At 34.4% G+C, this 14,701-nt stretch overlaps 1 protein-coding gene and 1 pseudogene across 4 annotated transcripts in view; one reads left to right on the top strand and one right to left on the bottom strand.

Annotated features, from left to right (window-relative positions):
- Positions 1-14,701, bottom strand: part of RANBP17 (RAN binding protein 17) — a 438,613-nt gene that overhangs the window by 364,029 nt on the left and 59,883 nt on the right. For all 4 annotated transcript variants that reach the window (XM_002744545.7, XM_008990995.5, XM_078365784.1 and 1 more), the window contains 3 exons: positions 14,172-14,318; positions 12,901-13,073; positions 10,368-10,561 (listed from right to left, as the gene is read on the bottom strand). In XM_002744545.7, the coding sequence (XP_002744591.2) occupies positions 10,368-10,561; positions 12,901-13,073; positions 14,172-14,318 (514 nt within the window). The remainder of the gene's footprint in view (positions 1-10,367; positions 10,562-12,900; positions 13,074-14,171; positions 14,319-14,701) is intronic.
- LOC100404840 (ribosomal protein L32 pseudogene) lies at positions 13,377-13,859 on the top strand (annotated as a pseudogene).

Below are 14,701 nucleotides of genomic sequence, written 5' to 3'. Positions count from 1 at the left end.
GGGAGGGCCAGTAGGAGGGGGAGGTGGGGAGGGATAGCCTGGGGAGAAATGCCAAATGTGGGTGAAGGGGAGAAGAAAAGCAAAGCACACTGCCATGTGTGTACCTATGCAACTGTCTTGCATGCTCTGCTCATGTACCCCAAAACCTAAAATCCAATAAAAAATTAAAAAAAAAAAAACCCTTTTTTTCTCAAATGCTCTGTGTTGGGGGGTTCGGGGTTTATTTTTCGATGTCCGATGAGGTGTCCTGCCCAGCTAGAAGGCAGACTAGCCACTGTTTGGCTGCCGAGGCTCCGCCCTGCTGTTGTGTGATTCTCCCTGTTCCTGCAGGCTCTGCTGTGGTCTCCGCCACGCCCTGCGGCGGAGTCTCTTCGTTGTAGCATGTTGCCTCGGCAACGGCAGGCTGCGTCAGCAGTGGGCGTGTATCTCAGTAGGGACGGGTTGCCTCAGCAATGGCAGGCTGCGTCAGCAGTGGGCGTGTATCTCAGTAGGGACGGGTTGCCTCGGTAACGGCTGGCTGTGTCAGCAGTGGGCGTGTATCTCAGTTGGGCGGGTTGCCTCAGTAGTGGTGGACGCCCCTCCCCGACAGAGCGTCTTGGCCCGTCTGCTCGGGATAGTTTGAAATCGCAGTTTTGTTCGTCCCACCGGGTATCCCAAACAATCTGTCCCTGCAATCCCTGGGCTGGCCTACTGTCCAAGTCTCATTCAGTCTCAAGTCCAGCCCTCTCAAGTCTCAGGTTGCCGGTTCAACAGGGCACCCGGACAAGTGCGCCCTGTGGGGATTGCTGGGTAGGGCTGGCCGCCGCCGCCCCAGCTGCCGGCTTCGCCAGGCAGACTTACTGCCTGGCGTCCTGTGTCTTTTTTATACTTCGGAGTTTCCCCGTTCTGTGGGCAACAAAGATCAGTCTGGAAATGCAACTCCGACTCACCGTTTGCGGATTCAACGAGAGCTCCAATCCTGGGTTGTTCTCACAGCGACATCTTGAGTCCTCTCTCTATATTTGTGAATTCTTTCTTCCTAATCATGAGAGGTTTATCAACCTTATTTGTCTTTTTAAAGATCTCACTTCTGATTTTTTAATTATACTGAATCTTTATTTTTCAGTTCATTAATTTCTGCTCTTAGTTTCCTTCTTTCTTTGTTCTCAGGGTTTAATCTGTTCCTGTCATTTTAATTTCTCAAGTTAGATGCTTAGGTCTCAACACTCTGGTCTTTCTATATATGCTTTTTGGCCAATAAATTTCCTTTGGATTAAGTCTTTCACTATATTCCAAAAATGCTGTATTTCTTCCGTATTAGTGTTCACTCTATTTTTAAATTTTCCTCAAGATTTCTTTTACCTCATATGTATGTTTTAAATTCCCAAATGTATGGGGTTTTGTGGGGCTTTTGTTTTGTTTTGCAATTTCGTTTTTTTAAAAACCAATCTGCAATTTAAACTACATTGCAAAAAAATAAGTGGTCTCTATGACACTGAGTCACTGAAGTTTGTTGAGATTCACTTTATATACTAATACTTAGACAATTTTTTGAAAGCATGCCATGTGTCTGGAGAAAACTGGTATTTTCAAATTGTTGGTTCCAGTGTTTTATACATATCAATTCATTAAATTCTGTTAATCATACTGTTCAAATCCTGTCTAAATTAACTAACTTGTTACTTATTTGATACACCAACAATTAAGAAGTGCACTGCCACCTTCCATTAATGGTGGTAGGTCTGTCCATTTCTCCCTGAAGGACTACAGACTTTTGCTTGATGTTCTACATACCTAAAATTGTTACACAGGTTGAGTAACCCTGATCTGAAATGCTTGGGACCAGAAGTGCTCTCAATTCTGAATTTTTTTAGATTTTGGAATATTTGCATGCTTGGATGAGAATACCAATTCCAAAAACCCAAATTCTTAATGCTTCAATGAGCATTTCCTTTAAGCATCATGTCGGTGCTCAAAATATTTTATATTTTGGAGCATTTCAAATTTTAGATTTTTGAACTTGCAGTGCTCAACCAGTCCCTTTCTGGTACACAAACCATTAGCTCTAGTTGTAATAATGCTTTTTATCTTAAAGTCATTTTTGTTTAACAATGACCCTAGCCTCCTATAGGTTCATATTTGCATAGCACATTTTAAAATATCCTTTCCTTTCAACCTTCCATGTTTCAATGTTTTGAGTATGTAACTTAAAATTAGCATTTGGCTATTTTAAAAATATTCTAATTCATGATGTGGTTTAACTACAAATTTAACTCATTTATGTTTATTGGATTGATAACATTTCTGGAACAGTCCCTTTTTTTTGTTGTTGTTGTCTATTGCTGTCCTATTGTCTCTGGTTCTTTACTTTCCTCCTTTCTTGGCTATAAAAAAATTGAATTTTCTTATTTTTCTATTTTATTATTTTTGCTTTGCTGGGTTATGGAAGATAATCATACAGTTTCTACTCTTTGTTACCCTTGAAGTGCTGTCATTTTCATTTCCTTCCTGAATAAGACAAGGACTTAAAACAATTTTAATTCTCATCACTCCCCCTACTCTCTCTCTGACATACTTAGTCTTTTGGTGTTTTTATTCTTTTCTTTTTTAATTCCACAAATTAAACATAATCCTTTTTTTATACAGACTATACATGTTAAAATGTATGCGTTTACAGCCAGGTGCAGTGGTTCATGCCTGTAGTCCTGGCATTTTGGGAGGCTGAGGTAAGCAGATCATTTGAGGTCAGAAATTCGAGAGCAGCCTGGCCAACGTGGTGAAACTCCATCTCCACTAAAACAATATAAAAAAATTAGCCAGGCATGACACATGCCTATAGTCCCAGCTACTTGGGAGGCTGAGGCAGGAGAATGACTTGAACTTGGAAGGCAGACGTTGCCGTGAACTGAGATCACACCACTGCACTCCAGCCTGTGCAACAAAGCAAGACTGCATCTTAATTTATGAGTTTACCAATTTCCATGTACTCCTTTTCTTCCTTCTGGGATCATGTCACTTTTTCCTCAAAAATAACCTTAAAAATGTTTCATGAAAACTTTAATGAAAGATCTGCTAGTAAAAACTTTCTGTTTTCATTTGTCTGAAAATCTCCATTGTTCATTCTTGAAAGATACTTTTGCTGATATATAATGATAGGATGGCAGTTTTTTTGCTCAGAACAATATTCTAACATCTTATGGCTTCCATTTTTACTGTTGAGAAGTGAGTTATCAGTCCAGTTTACATTACTTTGTAAGTGATCTTTCTTCTCTAGCTGCTTTTAAGATTCTGTCTTTGGAGTTATATCGTTTGGCTAAAGTATTGTTTTTGTTTCTTATGAGTGTATGTTGGGTTTGCTGTATTGATGAATTCATGTCTTCTATTAAGTCAAAAAAATTCTCAGAATTTTTTCAGTTATCACCTCTCCTCTTTCCTCTATTCTTTCTTTCTGGGACTCATTTTGACATACCTGACCTTCTCATTCCGTCCTTCAATATCTCTTCTAATATATTCATTTTCCTTTTATCCTGCAGTCTTGAAAATTTCTTCAGTTCTTACTGCCAGTTTGCTAATGCTTTCCTCAGTTGGGTCCAATTTATGGTTTAATACATCCATTAAATTTTCCATCACAAAGTTTTCAATGAAAAAAGTTTTTTGAGGTCCTTTTCATTTCCTCCTGTTTTTTTTTTCACACTCCTGCTATTTATTCGTTTGTGATTCTATTTTTTATTTCTTTAAACATTTCACATATAATTGCTTTATATTCCTATCCAATTCCAACATCTTAAGAGTCATTAGGAGATAGGGGTTCTACATCAAATACATAACTTATATTATTTTTGTTAGTGCTCATTCGTGGCAGCTTATTTTCTTGTTTATGTGCTGGCTTTTATTGTTTTTGTTTATTATGAACGCTTGTTTATATTAATCTACAGGATTCCCAAGGCCCTAAATTATGGTTGCTATCCTTTGGAGAAGGTTTTAATTCACTTCTGCTGGAAGCCAGAGTATCTACCAATTTAGAACCATTTTATACCCTTTTGAGGGTTCAACATAATACAAGAGTCTCAGGTCTGGCACACCTATCTTGCTACCAGCCTAAGGCTTTGTCACCAATTTTATCATTGATATTGATAATCTGTCTTTGAGAGCAACCCTGCCTTTTGCCCTTGTTTGCTGTTTGACCACTCTGATTAAAGTTCACTTTTTGATCTGGGCGATGGGAGAGATTGGGAAGGAAGAGATCAGAGAAAGGAGAGACAGAGAAACATGGAGCAGAGGAGTGGGAAGAAAAAAAAAAATTAAGAAATTTCATGTACTTACGTAGGCCCAGGATCTGATTGTTTTGCAGCTAAAAGGCTTTCAGAGGATCTAGTTGACCACACTGAAGTTATTACTAACTCTTTACTTTTGAAGAACCAAACATTAATTGTCTGTGTTATATACAAAAAAAAATGTGATTTTATAGGTAGTTGGCTAAACACAATCCAAATTATAAAATAACACAATCCAAACTAATGTCTGCACACAGAACACAAATCTGAAATGATAAAATACTGCCATTGTGTCATCAGTCAAAACAAAACCAGTAACATGACAACAGAAGCTTGCAGAGTCATCTGTAAAGATACTCAACTGAAAGGACAAGTTGGGACTGAAATCCAGCCTGTATTCTACTCACCAATCTACTTACTCTAGCATGCTGCTGCACTGGCCTGGATGAAATGGAATGCTTTTCTAATGTGCACAAAGGTACCCAAGGTACTACTGAGCTGGTGGAAGACTAAAATAATCCTCAATGTCCAAAAACAATGTGAGGGCTGAAATTCAGAGATAAGCACAGATACAACTAGAGAGTTTGAGCTTCTCCTCTGATGGCCAAAGGAAAAATCCTAGGACAGGCCCAATGTGAGAAGTCCAAAAAAGCTGATGCAAAGAGTTACACCCTAAATGAAAATACAAACTGGGGAAAAAATGTGCCCTAAATGAAGAAACACAACACAGAAGGCTGTGCGACTTGACCTCAGTGCTAAGTGTAGAGGAGGAAAAAAACCTTTAAGTCAGACCTCACATGGTTTGTGGCCTAAATACCAGGGTGATATGAAATTTTCTTTCTAAGAAAATAATTAAGCTGGTGTCCCCACCTCCCTACCTCCATCTACCAAATGAACTAAACACCCCAGTTAAAAGACAGTGATAGTCAGAATGAATTTTTTTAAAGAGAACAACTATATATCACCTACAAGAGACACACTTTAAATATAGAGACACAGATCAGAAGTAAATGCATGGAGAAAGATATACTATATAAACAGTAAGCGTATGAAGACAGTGGTTATAGTAATATCAGAAAAGACAGATTTCAAGAGAAAAGGTCAATTAATAAGGAAGACATAACAATTATAAATGTTTACATGATGCAAAAATTGATGGAATTAGAATATAAATAATTCCACAATCATATTTGGAGATTTTAACAGCCCTCTCTCTGTAAACAACGGAAGTAGACAAAAACATCAGTAAAGACAAAGAATATGTGAACATTTTCATCTTAATTTACATTTATATAATATTATACCCAACAACAGGAAAATACATATTCTTTTTAGGTGTATGCTATGTTTACCAGGACATAGCCATATTCTGAGTCATATAAGTCTTAATAAATTTAGAAAGGCTAAAATCACACAAAATGATATTTGACCAAGGTAAAATTTAAAAATCATTAACAATAACTAGGGAAACCATTTGTAACTTAAAAGCACATCCTACATAATCCATAAATTCACAAAGAACAAACAAATTATCTTTAAGTGAAAACAACAATAAAACTTGTGGGATACAACTAAAGTAATGTTTAAAGAAATATTTATAACTTTAAATGTTTCTATTAGAAAAGACCAAAAATCTAAAACTCAAAGATCTGGAGTTTGCACCCAGAATTAGAAAAGGAATATTAACTAACATCCAAAGTAAGTATAAGGCAGAAAATAATAAAGCTGGAAAAAAAAAAAAACAATGAAATAGAAAATGAACAAAGCTGGCCCAAACTGATGTATTGATTGAGGTAAACACTGCCAAAATTTTAGCACCTACTTTGAAGGAACTGAGAAGGTGATGCTAAAATTAATTAGTAAAGGAAAAAGACCTAGAAAAGCCAAAACTGTTTTGAAAAAAAATAAGGTTAAAGAATTTGTATTGCCTGATTTCAAGAATTATTAAAGCTACAGTAATCAAGACAATATAGTATTAATCAAGACAATATAGATCTATATGTAGATCAGTACTACAAAACAGAAAGTCCAGTAACAGAACCTGGCATTTTATGTTCAATTGATTTTTGACCAAGATGTCATGCTAATTCAACTGGGGCAAAAGATAGTCTTTACTACAAATGGCATTAGAACAACTGAATAACGGTAAGCTTTGACCCTTATCTCACAACATTCATAAAAATGAACACCCATTGATTATAGAAATCATAGAAGTCTTCACAGCATTAGGTTAGAAAAGATTTCTTAAACACAACAACCTCAAGCCATAAGGAAGAAAGTGAAACAGTAGACCATCAAAATTAAAAATGTTTCACCTTTGAAAAACAGTTAAGATGACAAACCATACTGAGAGAAAATATTTGTAAAACACATATGTGGAAAAAAAGATTGTATATAGAACTCTTACAATCCCATAGCACATACAAAAGAGCCAACAATCCAATTTAAAAACGGACAAGAGACTTTTCACAAAATAAGAAATATGAGTGGCAAAAAAGAATAGAAAAGATGCTTAACATCATTAATCATTAAGGAAATGCAAATTATAACCACAATGAGATAACACTAGATACCCAGTAGAGTGCCTAAAGAAAATAGATGATAGCAAATGATGGCAAGGATGCAGAGTAAGTGAAACTCTTATACAGTGTTAACTGGAATGAAAAATCACATATCCACTTCATAAAACCGTTTAGCAGTACTTCATAACATTAAACATACATTTACCATATAACCCAGCACTCATCTTAAGTATCCATCCAAAAGAAATGAAAATTTCTTCTATATACAAATATTTGTCTAAAAATGTTAAGAGCATCATTATTTGCAATAATCAAAAACTGTAAGTGTAATTCAGTGTCCATGAGCTGGAGAATGGATAAACTATAGTAAAGTCATACTATGGAATACTATGCAATAACAAAAGCAAAATAAACAAAACATATTTGAATCTCTAAAACATATGCTAAGCAAAAAAGGAAAAAGATATTTGCAACTCTGATCACAGAAAAGGGGCTCACTTTCCTAACTGTAAAAGCTCTTAGAAATCAATGAGAGAAAAAAAAGGACCAACAACCCAACAGAAAAATGAGCAAAGGAAATGAATAGCTCATTTACAAAAAAAAATAATAATAAGACCAAATGGCTCTTATCTAAATTTAAACAATGTACAACCTCACTGATAGGAAAAATGCAAAAGTTAAATTACACCAAGAAACCATTTTTCACACACAGGATTGCCAAGAATTCAAAGAAATACCTAATGTAGATGATAGGTTGACGGGTACAGCAAACCACCATAGCACAGGTATACTTGTGTAACAAACCTTCACTTTCTGCATATGTATCCCAGAAATTAAAGTATAATATATATATTGTCCTACGAAGAATACATGGAAATAATCTCATACATTTCTAGTGAACAAGTAAATGGTATAACCCTTAAAGAAAACAACTGGGCAACATTTGCAAAATTACAAATACATTAACCTTCCACTCAACAGCAGTTCCACTAGGAGAAACCTTATAAACTCACATAAACATAAAATAACATATACAAGGATTATCTGTACAGAAATACTTTTAATAGGAAAAGATTGTAAATCACTCAAATCACTATCAACAGTGGATGAAATGGTTAAATTATGATATATTCAAAAAGTAAAATATTATTATGTATGTATATATAAAAAAATAAGAGTTCTCTATATATTAGCAAAATAGCTATAAAACACTTTAAATAAAAAAGCAAGAAGTAGAGGAGTGAGTATGGTATGCTGTATTCTATGTAAATAAGGGAGGTAAGAGTTGATATATTCATAACTGTTTATGCATATAGAAACTTTGGAAAGACATGCAAAACTATAAGAATAACTACTTGCTAAAGAAAGGGAGGACTGATATAGCACTGGAACAGAACACATTTTAATTTTTTTAAAATTTTTGCAAAATGAAATACATTACCTCTTCAAAAAAATTCTGTGAATTAATCAACATCAAGGTTGATATGAAAATAACTAAGAATATCACACTATGCAGCAGACAGGTTGCAAAGTTGGAATTATATTCACAATTCAAAAACCTCAATGATTAAATGTCAGAATACATAAAAGACTTATAAATCGGTAAAAAAAAGCAATCCAGTGGTGAGGTGGAAATGAACAAGAGAGATCGTGTACATTTCACTGATGATGACCCAACTAACAATCAATAAACATAAAACAATACTAAACTTCATAATCAGCAGAATGAAAAGTAAAATACTCATGAGGTATATTATTCTCAACTAGACCATTAAAAATGTAGGTATAATAATATGAGCTGCTGGCAATAATCTACGTCCAGGTCAGCAAACTACCGCCTATAAGATAGCCTCTTGCTTTTATAAATAAAACTTAACTGAGACACAGACAGCAGTATGGTCTATGGCTGCTTCCTACCTACAAAGGCAGACTTGAGTAGTTGCGATGGAGACCTAAAACATTTACTATTTGGCACTTTAAGAAAAAGTTTGCCAATTCCTGATAGAGATTGATGGGAACACTTGAACACTACCAGTATTATGTCAAGTAGTACAATCACTTCATAAAACAGTTTAACAGTACCACTAAAGCTGAATATATAATGGATAAACAAAACAACTGTTACAGGAGCACTGATTTTATTAGCAAAAACCAGAAAACAAATGCCAAATAACAAGACAATGCATAAATAAACTGAGGTACATTCAAACAACGTAACAGTGCATGACTCTGAAAATGAAGGAACTTAGCTATATGCATCAATATGAGCTGTCATAAATAAAATTCTGAGAAATGGTAAGAATGAAGCTGTCAAAGGATAAATATAGTATGAGTTAATTGTATAAAGTTGAGAAATATGCAAAATCATGTATCATTTTCAGAATGCACACATATGTGGTAAAGCTCTGAAGAAAAGGCATGAATTGATAAACACAAAATTCAAGATTGTTAAGTATTTTCTGTTGATAAGAAAGAGGACAGATTTGGAAAGAGGAACAAAAAATGCTGCAAAGGTATTGACAATGATGTGTTGTCTAAGCTAGGTAATAATGTTTGTAGTCACTGCTTTTCTCTATATCTCAATATATAAAAATAGCCTTTCCTATGAATTGGATGTTTAATAATTTTCAAAACTCTACTAGAAGAATAAACCAATAATGAAGAGACTAAAGTGCAAAAGTGTTAGTTCTCCCCCATTTAATTTGTAAATCAGATACTAATAAAAGAAAAAGAACACTGAAGTAGAAAAGATTATCTCACACTATCTAGCCCCTCGGCAGTATTGTCTGACTTAAAGCAAGATGGACCGATAATAAAGAAAAGGCATTTTAGAAAAACATTATTCAAATGTAAAGAATAATCTTTTAAAGAATTTTTTAAAAGTTAAGATGGGAAATCACTGGAAGTAAATTTAATTATGATCCCTTACTAAATTCACTTTCCAATATGAGATAAATAAATATGGAAAACAACTTCAGAACTATAATTATAAAGTGCTTTCTACTAGAAATTTCCATTCCCATAATGCATCTTATCAAGGACATCTGAAAAATGTATTAATTATACTTCCTCTGTTCCTGAAAGGACCTAAAACGATATACAGAAATAAATACCTCCTCCTTTCATAAAGGATTAAAAACAAAATAATGAAGAAATTGAGGAATAAAAATAATCGTAAAGCCATAATAAAGGCTAATACACAAAAGCAAAATCATAATGAGACCTAATATTCTTTTTTATTGCTGAAATTGGGTTCTGAGTTTGCAATCAGGTACAGCAAAGAAGAAAACACAAAGAGTTAAAAGAGAGTTTATGTTCACAAACTATCTGCTCAAGGGCCATTATCAATTTTTCTTGATATTGATTCCAGAGAGAAGTATATCCTGTAAATCTTATATAAAGGAGAACTGAAAAAAAAATCAATGATCAATTTACCTATATACCCAGAAGGTTAATAAAATGAATGCTTTTTAGGGGACCAGGAATTGGGGAAAATACAACAAAATAATTTGCAGTAAAACTATTAATGTGATTAATTATATGTTACTTAATATTCAACACAATACTTAGTAGTCATATAAAGCTCACTGACCTTCCTGAATTGTGATGTCCACAGTTATACCAGAAGCTGAATGCAGAAGTTTTTGGTAATTCTGTGCATTTTGGTCAAATAACTGCACAAGAAGTGCACATGTCTTTTCATATTCACATCTGCTGACAGTGCACAACTGCTCCAACTGCTGAAACACAGTAGCAGTATCATCCAGTGGATCATCTAAGTGATCTCTGCAAACACAGAGTAAGTTTGCAGACATTAGAATGTGAAGTAATTTATTCATCACAAATAAATTTTATGTTAAATAAAAATTCTATCATAAAGGAATAAAAAAAACTGAAGCAGGAGGATCGCTTGGGGCCAGGTGTTTGAGACCAGCCAGACCAACATAGCAAAATCCTGTCTCTAAAAATGCAAAAATTAGCTGGGCATAGTGGCACACACCTGTAATCCCAGCTACTGAGGAGGCTAAGGCATGAAAATTGCTTGAACCTGGGAGGTGGAGGTTGCAATGAGCCAAGATCACACCACTGCACTCCAGCTGGGGTGACAGAGATACTCTGTCTCTAAAAAAATAAAATAAAATAAAATAAAACAAAAATAGAAATGTATTAGAAGGTAAAAAATAAAACCGTCTATATCTGAAGATGGCATGATTATATAAATAGAAAATATTTTTAAAAACACAAAAAAGCTACTCAAATTAATAGGTAAGTTTACTAAGGTCACAGCATACAGGGTCAATCTACAAAATGACCTGTATTAGTATATACTGGCAGTGAACAATTAGAAATTGAAATTTCAAAAACAGTATCATACAAAGGAATTAGGAAACATAAAGTATCCATTAAATCTACCTAAATGTATTTAAGATCAGAAGGCTAACAACCGTAAAACACTTGATGAAAGAAATCACGGAAGAGCTATATAAATGAAAAGACAGACATGCTCACAGACTAGGAGACTCAATGTTGTTGACATGTCAATTCTTCCAAGTTAATCTATAGTTTCAATGCAACCCCAGTCAAAATCCCAGCAGAACTTCTTTATAAAAACTGAGAAACTGTTTCAAACATTTATATGAAAAAGCAAAGAAAGCAGAATTGCCAAAACAATTTTGAGAGAGAAAAGGAAGTTAGAGAATTCATACTATCTGGTTTCAAAGCTTATTATAAACCTACCGTAATCAAGACAGGGTACTAGTGAAAGAACAGACACAAAGATTAATGAGGACAGAGTCCAGAAATAGAACTACATGTATGTGGTCCATTAAGTTTTGACAAAAGCATAAAAACAATTCAATGGAGAAAGGATAGTCTGTTATACAAATGATGTTGAAATAACTGGTCATCTATATGCCAAAAAAAAAAACAAACTGCTAGCCCTACCCCAGGTAATATACAAAAATTAGCCTGAACAAGATTACAGACTAAAATGTAAATTCTAAGACAATAAAACTTCTAGAAGAGAAAATAAAAGAAAAATCTGTGACTTTGGATTAGTTTCCTTAGGTATAACAACAAAAACATAACATGTAAAAAGAAAATAAAGAATTGGACTTTGTCAAAATTTAGAACGTCTGCTCTTCTAAAGACTGTTAAGAAAATGAAACGGCAAATAACAGAGAAAATATTTTGAAAATACGTAATAGAAAGACTTGTGAAGAAAACAGACAGACTGCTCAAATCTCAATATAAGAAAATATACGTCCCAATTAAAAAATGAGAAACGGATTTGACTAGCATATTACCAGTAAGTACATACAAGTGGTAATAAGTGCATGAAAATATGCTCAACATTATTAGTCATTAAGGAAAAACCACAAGGAGGTACCACTACACACCTATTAGAATGAGTAAAATGTTTTAAAACCAACAATATCAAGTGCTAGTGAGAACACAGAGCAATTGAATTTTTCATACATTGCGAGTGGGAATGCAAAATGGTACAGCCGCTTTGGAAAATATTTTGGCAGTAAAATATAGAATTATGATACATCCCAGGAATCCCACACCTAGGTATTTACCCAAGAGAAACAAAAACTTATGTTCATACGAAATCTGTGCAGGAATATTTACATCAGTTTTATTTACAATTGCCAAAAACATAAACAACTCAAGTGTCCAGCAACAGGCGAATGGGTAAACAAACTGATATATCCACAAAAATGGAATAATACTCAGCAATTTAAAAAAAGTACTAACAACACAGAGGTATCTCAAATGCATTATGCTAAGTGGGAAAAAAATTAAGACTAAAAAGCTGCAAACTATATGATTTCATTTATACAACATTCTGGAAAAGGCAAAAAAGTTAAGGGACACAAAATAGTAACTGCCGGAGATGAGGGTGAGGTGCGGGGGTTGACTAAAAAGGGAGCCGAAAGAACTTTCTGGGCTGATGGAACTATTCTCTATCTCGCTTGTGATGGCAGTTATACAACTCTATGCACTTGTCAAAAGTCATATAACTGTACACCAAAAGGGTGAATTTTAAATTTATACCTTAATCTTAAAGAAATTCCAAGATGCAAAAGAAAAAACAACGAAAACATTTCGTTTTTCAATACCTCACAACTATGGCAACCGATTCCAACCGAGAAGTGATAAAGGTCTTCGTAATTTCTGGTGCATAAGTGTCTAATAGGTGGGGTTCGGTTGATCTCACAAAAGGAACTGATGCTACCATCCTTTGCCACAGAGTTAATAAATAATGAACACTGTTAGGAGCAAATTCCCAATGCTACAAAGAAATAAAGCAGAAGTTACTTAAAATATTACATCTTCCTACAGTAAGAAATACAGAACAAAATTACTAAACATATATTTTTAAATTAACTTTTATTCTTATATAACTAATGAACACTGAATATAGCAAAATTATAAATGCAAAAAAGTATAAAGAAACCAACATCTCTATCATTCACTGAATCTCTATTCAACATCTCTATTATTCATTAAAATGTTCCTCTACTTCCCTCTAATCATTCCATGAATATTTTTCAGTTGACATCATATGAAAAATATGGTTTTGGACAGCAGCGATCTCTTGGTCGGCATCATGGCCGCCCTTAGACCCCTTGTGAAACCCAAGATCGTCAAAAAGAGAACCAAGAAGTTCATCCGGCACCAGTCAGACCGATATGTCAAAATTAAGCGTAACTGGCGGAAACCCAGAGGTATTGACAACAGGGTTCGTAGAAGGTTCAAGGGCCAGATCTTAATGCCTAACATTGGTTATGGGAGCAATAAGAAAACAAAGCACATGCTGCCCAATGGCTTCCGGAAGTTCCTGGTCCACAAAGTCAAGGAGCTGGAAGTGCTGCTGATGTGCAACAAATCTTACTGTGCTGAGATCACTCACAATGTTTCCTCCAAGAACCGCAAAGCCATCGTGGAAAGAGCTGCCCAGCTGGCCATCAGAGTCACCAACCCCAATGCCAGGCTGTGCAGTGAAGAAAATGAGTAGACAGCTTATGTGCACGTTTTGTGTTTAAATAAAACTGGCATCTTCCTTAAAAAAAAAAAAAAAAAAGAAAAGAAAAATATGGTTTTGTAAAATCTCCCTTAAACTTATAAAACGAACTTTTCTATAATACAGTCTGCAAAAATTTTATTTCCTCACATATTTTATTCTAGTTTCTCAAGCCATTCTTCAATTATTAAGTAGCATCTCAATTTTTGTTATATACATTGCAATGAACTTTACCTAAAACTTCAATGAACATTTCCAGCAAAGTAATCAAATTAATAGATATTTTTTAAATACCCCCACCAACCCTTACCAAGAAGTTGTTTAAAAACTGGCTACAGTTTAACATAATTACATATTTTTACCTACCTGTAGGCTAGCAATGGTAAAATTAGCAATCAATCTAATAACTTCAGGATATTCCTTCACTGTAACTAATTCTCCCAGCTGATAATTTGTCTTTAAGCGAGCCAAAAATCGACAGAATTCATGGTAATTACCTGGATCAGACAAACCCTAAATTATGAGACAAAAAGAAAGGCTTAAAAACAAACCAACCTACTGATAGTAAAATCAGTAAAACCCCAAAGCATCTTAAGTCTCCCAATTTTCATGGGTACTTTTAAAAATACTCTGTGTCAACTGGGTAGTTAATAATGTAAAAAAAAAAATCAAGGGATTCCTGCTAGGTTTAGTTTTGTCATCAATGATTAATAATAAGGAATCCAAAGTAGAGACCTAGAAAGAAGATCTGCAACACAATGACTAAATTATAATGTTTGAAAAGCTATTATAGTACGAGAGAGAGAGAGAGAGAGAGAGAGAGTGAGTGTGTGTGTGTGTGTGTGTGTGTGTGTTTGTGTACACTGTGGCTTAAACAGAAGTCAACAAAAAGGACC

The sequence above is a fragment of the Callithrix jacchus genome, chromosome 2, assembly GCF_049354715.1.
Source record: "Callithrix jacchus isolate 240 chromosome 2, calJac240_pri, whole genome shotgun sequence".
NCBI classification, from domain to species: Eukaryota; Metazoa; Chordata; class Mammalia; order Primates; family Cebidae; genus Callithrix; species Callithrix jacchus.
This window is presented reverse-complemented; position numbering and strand designations above follow the sequence as displayed.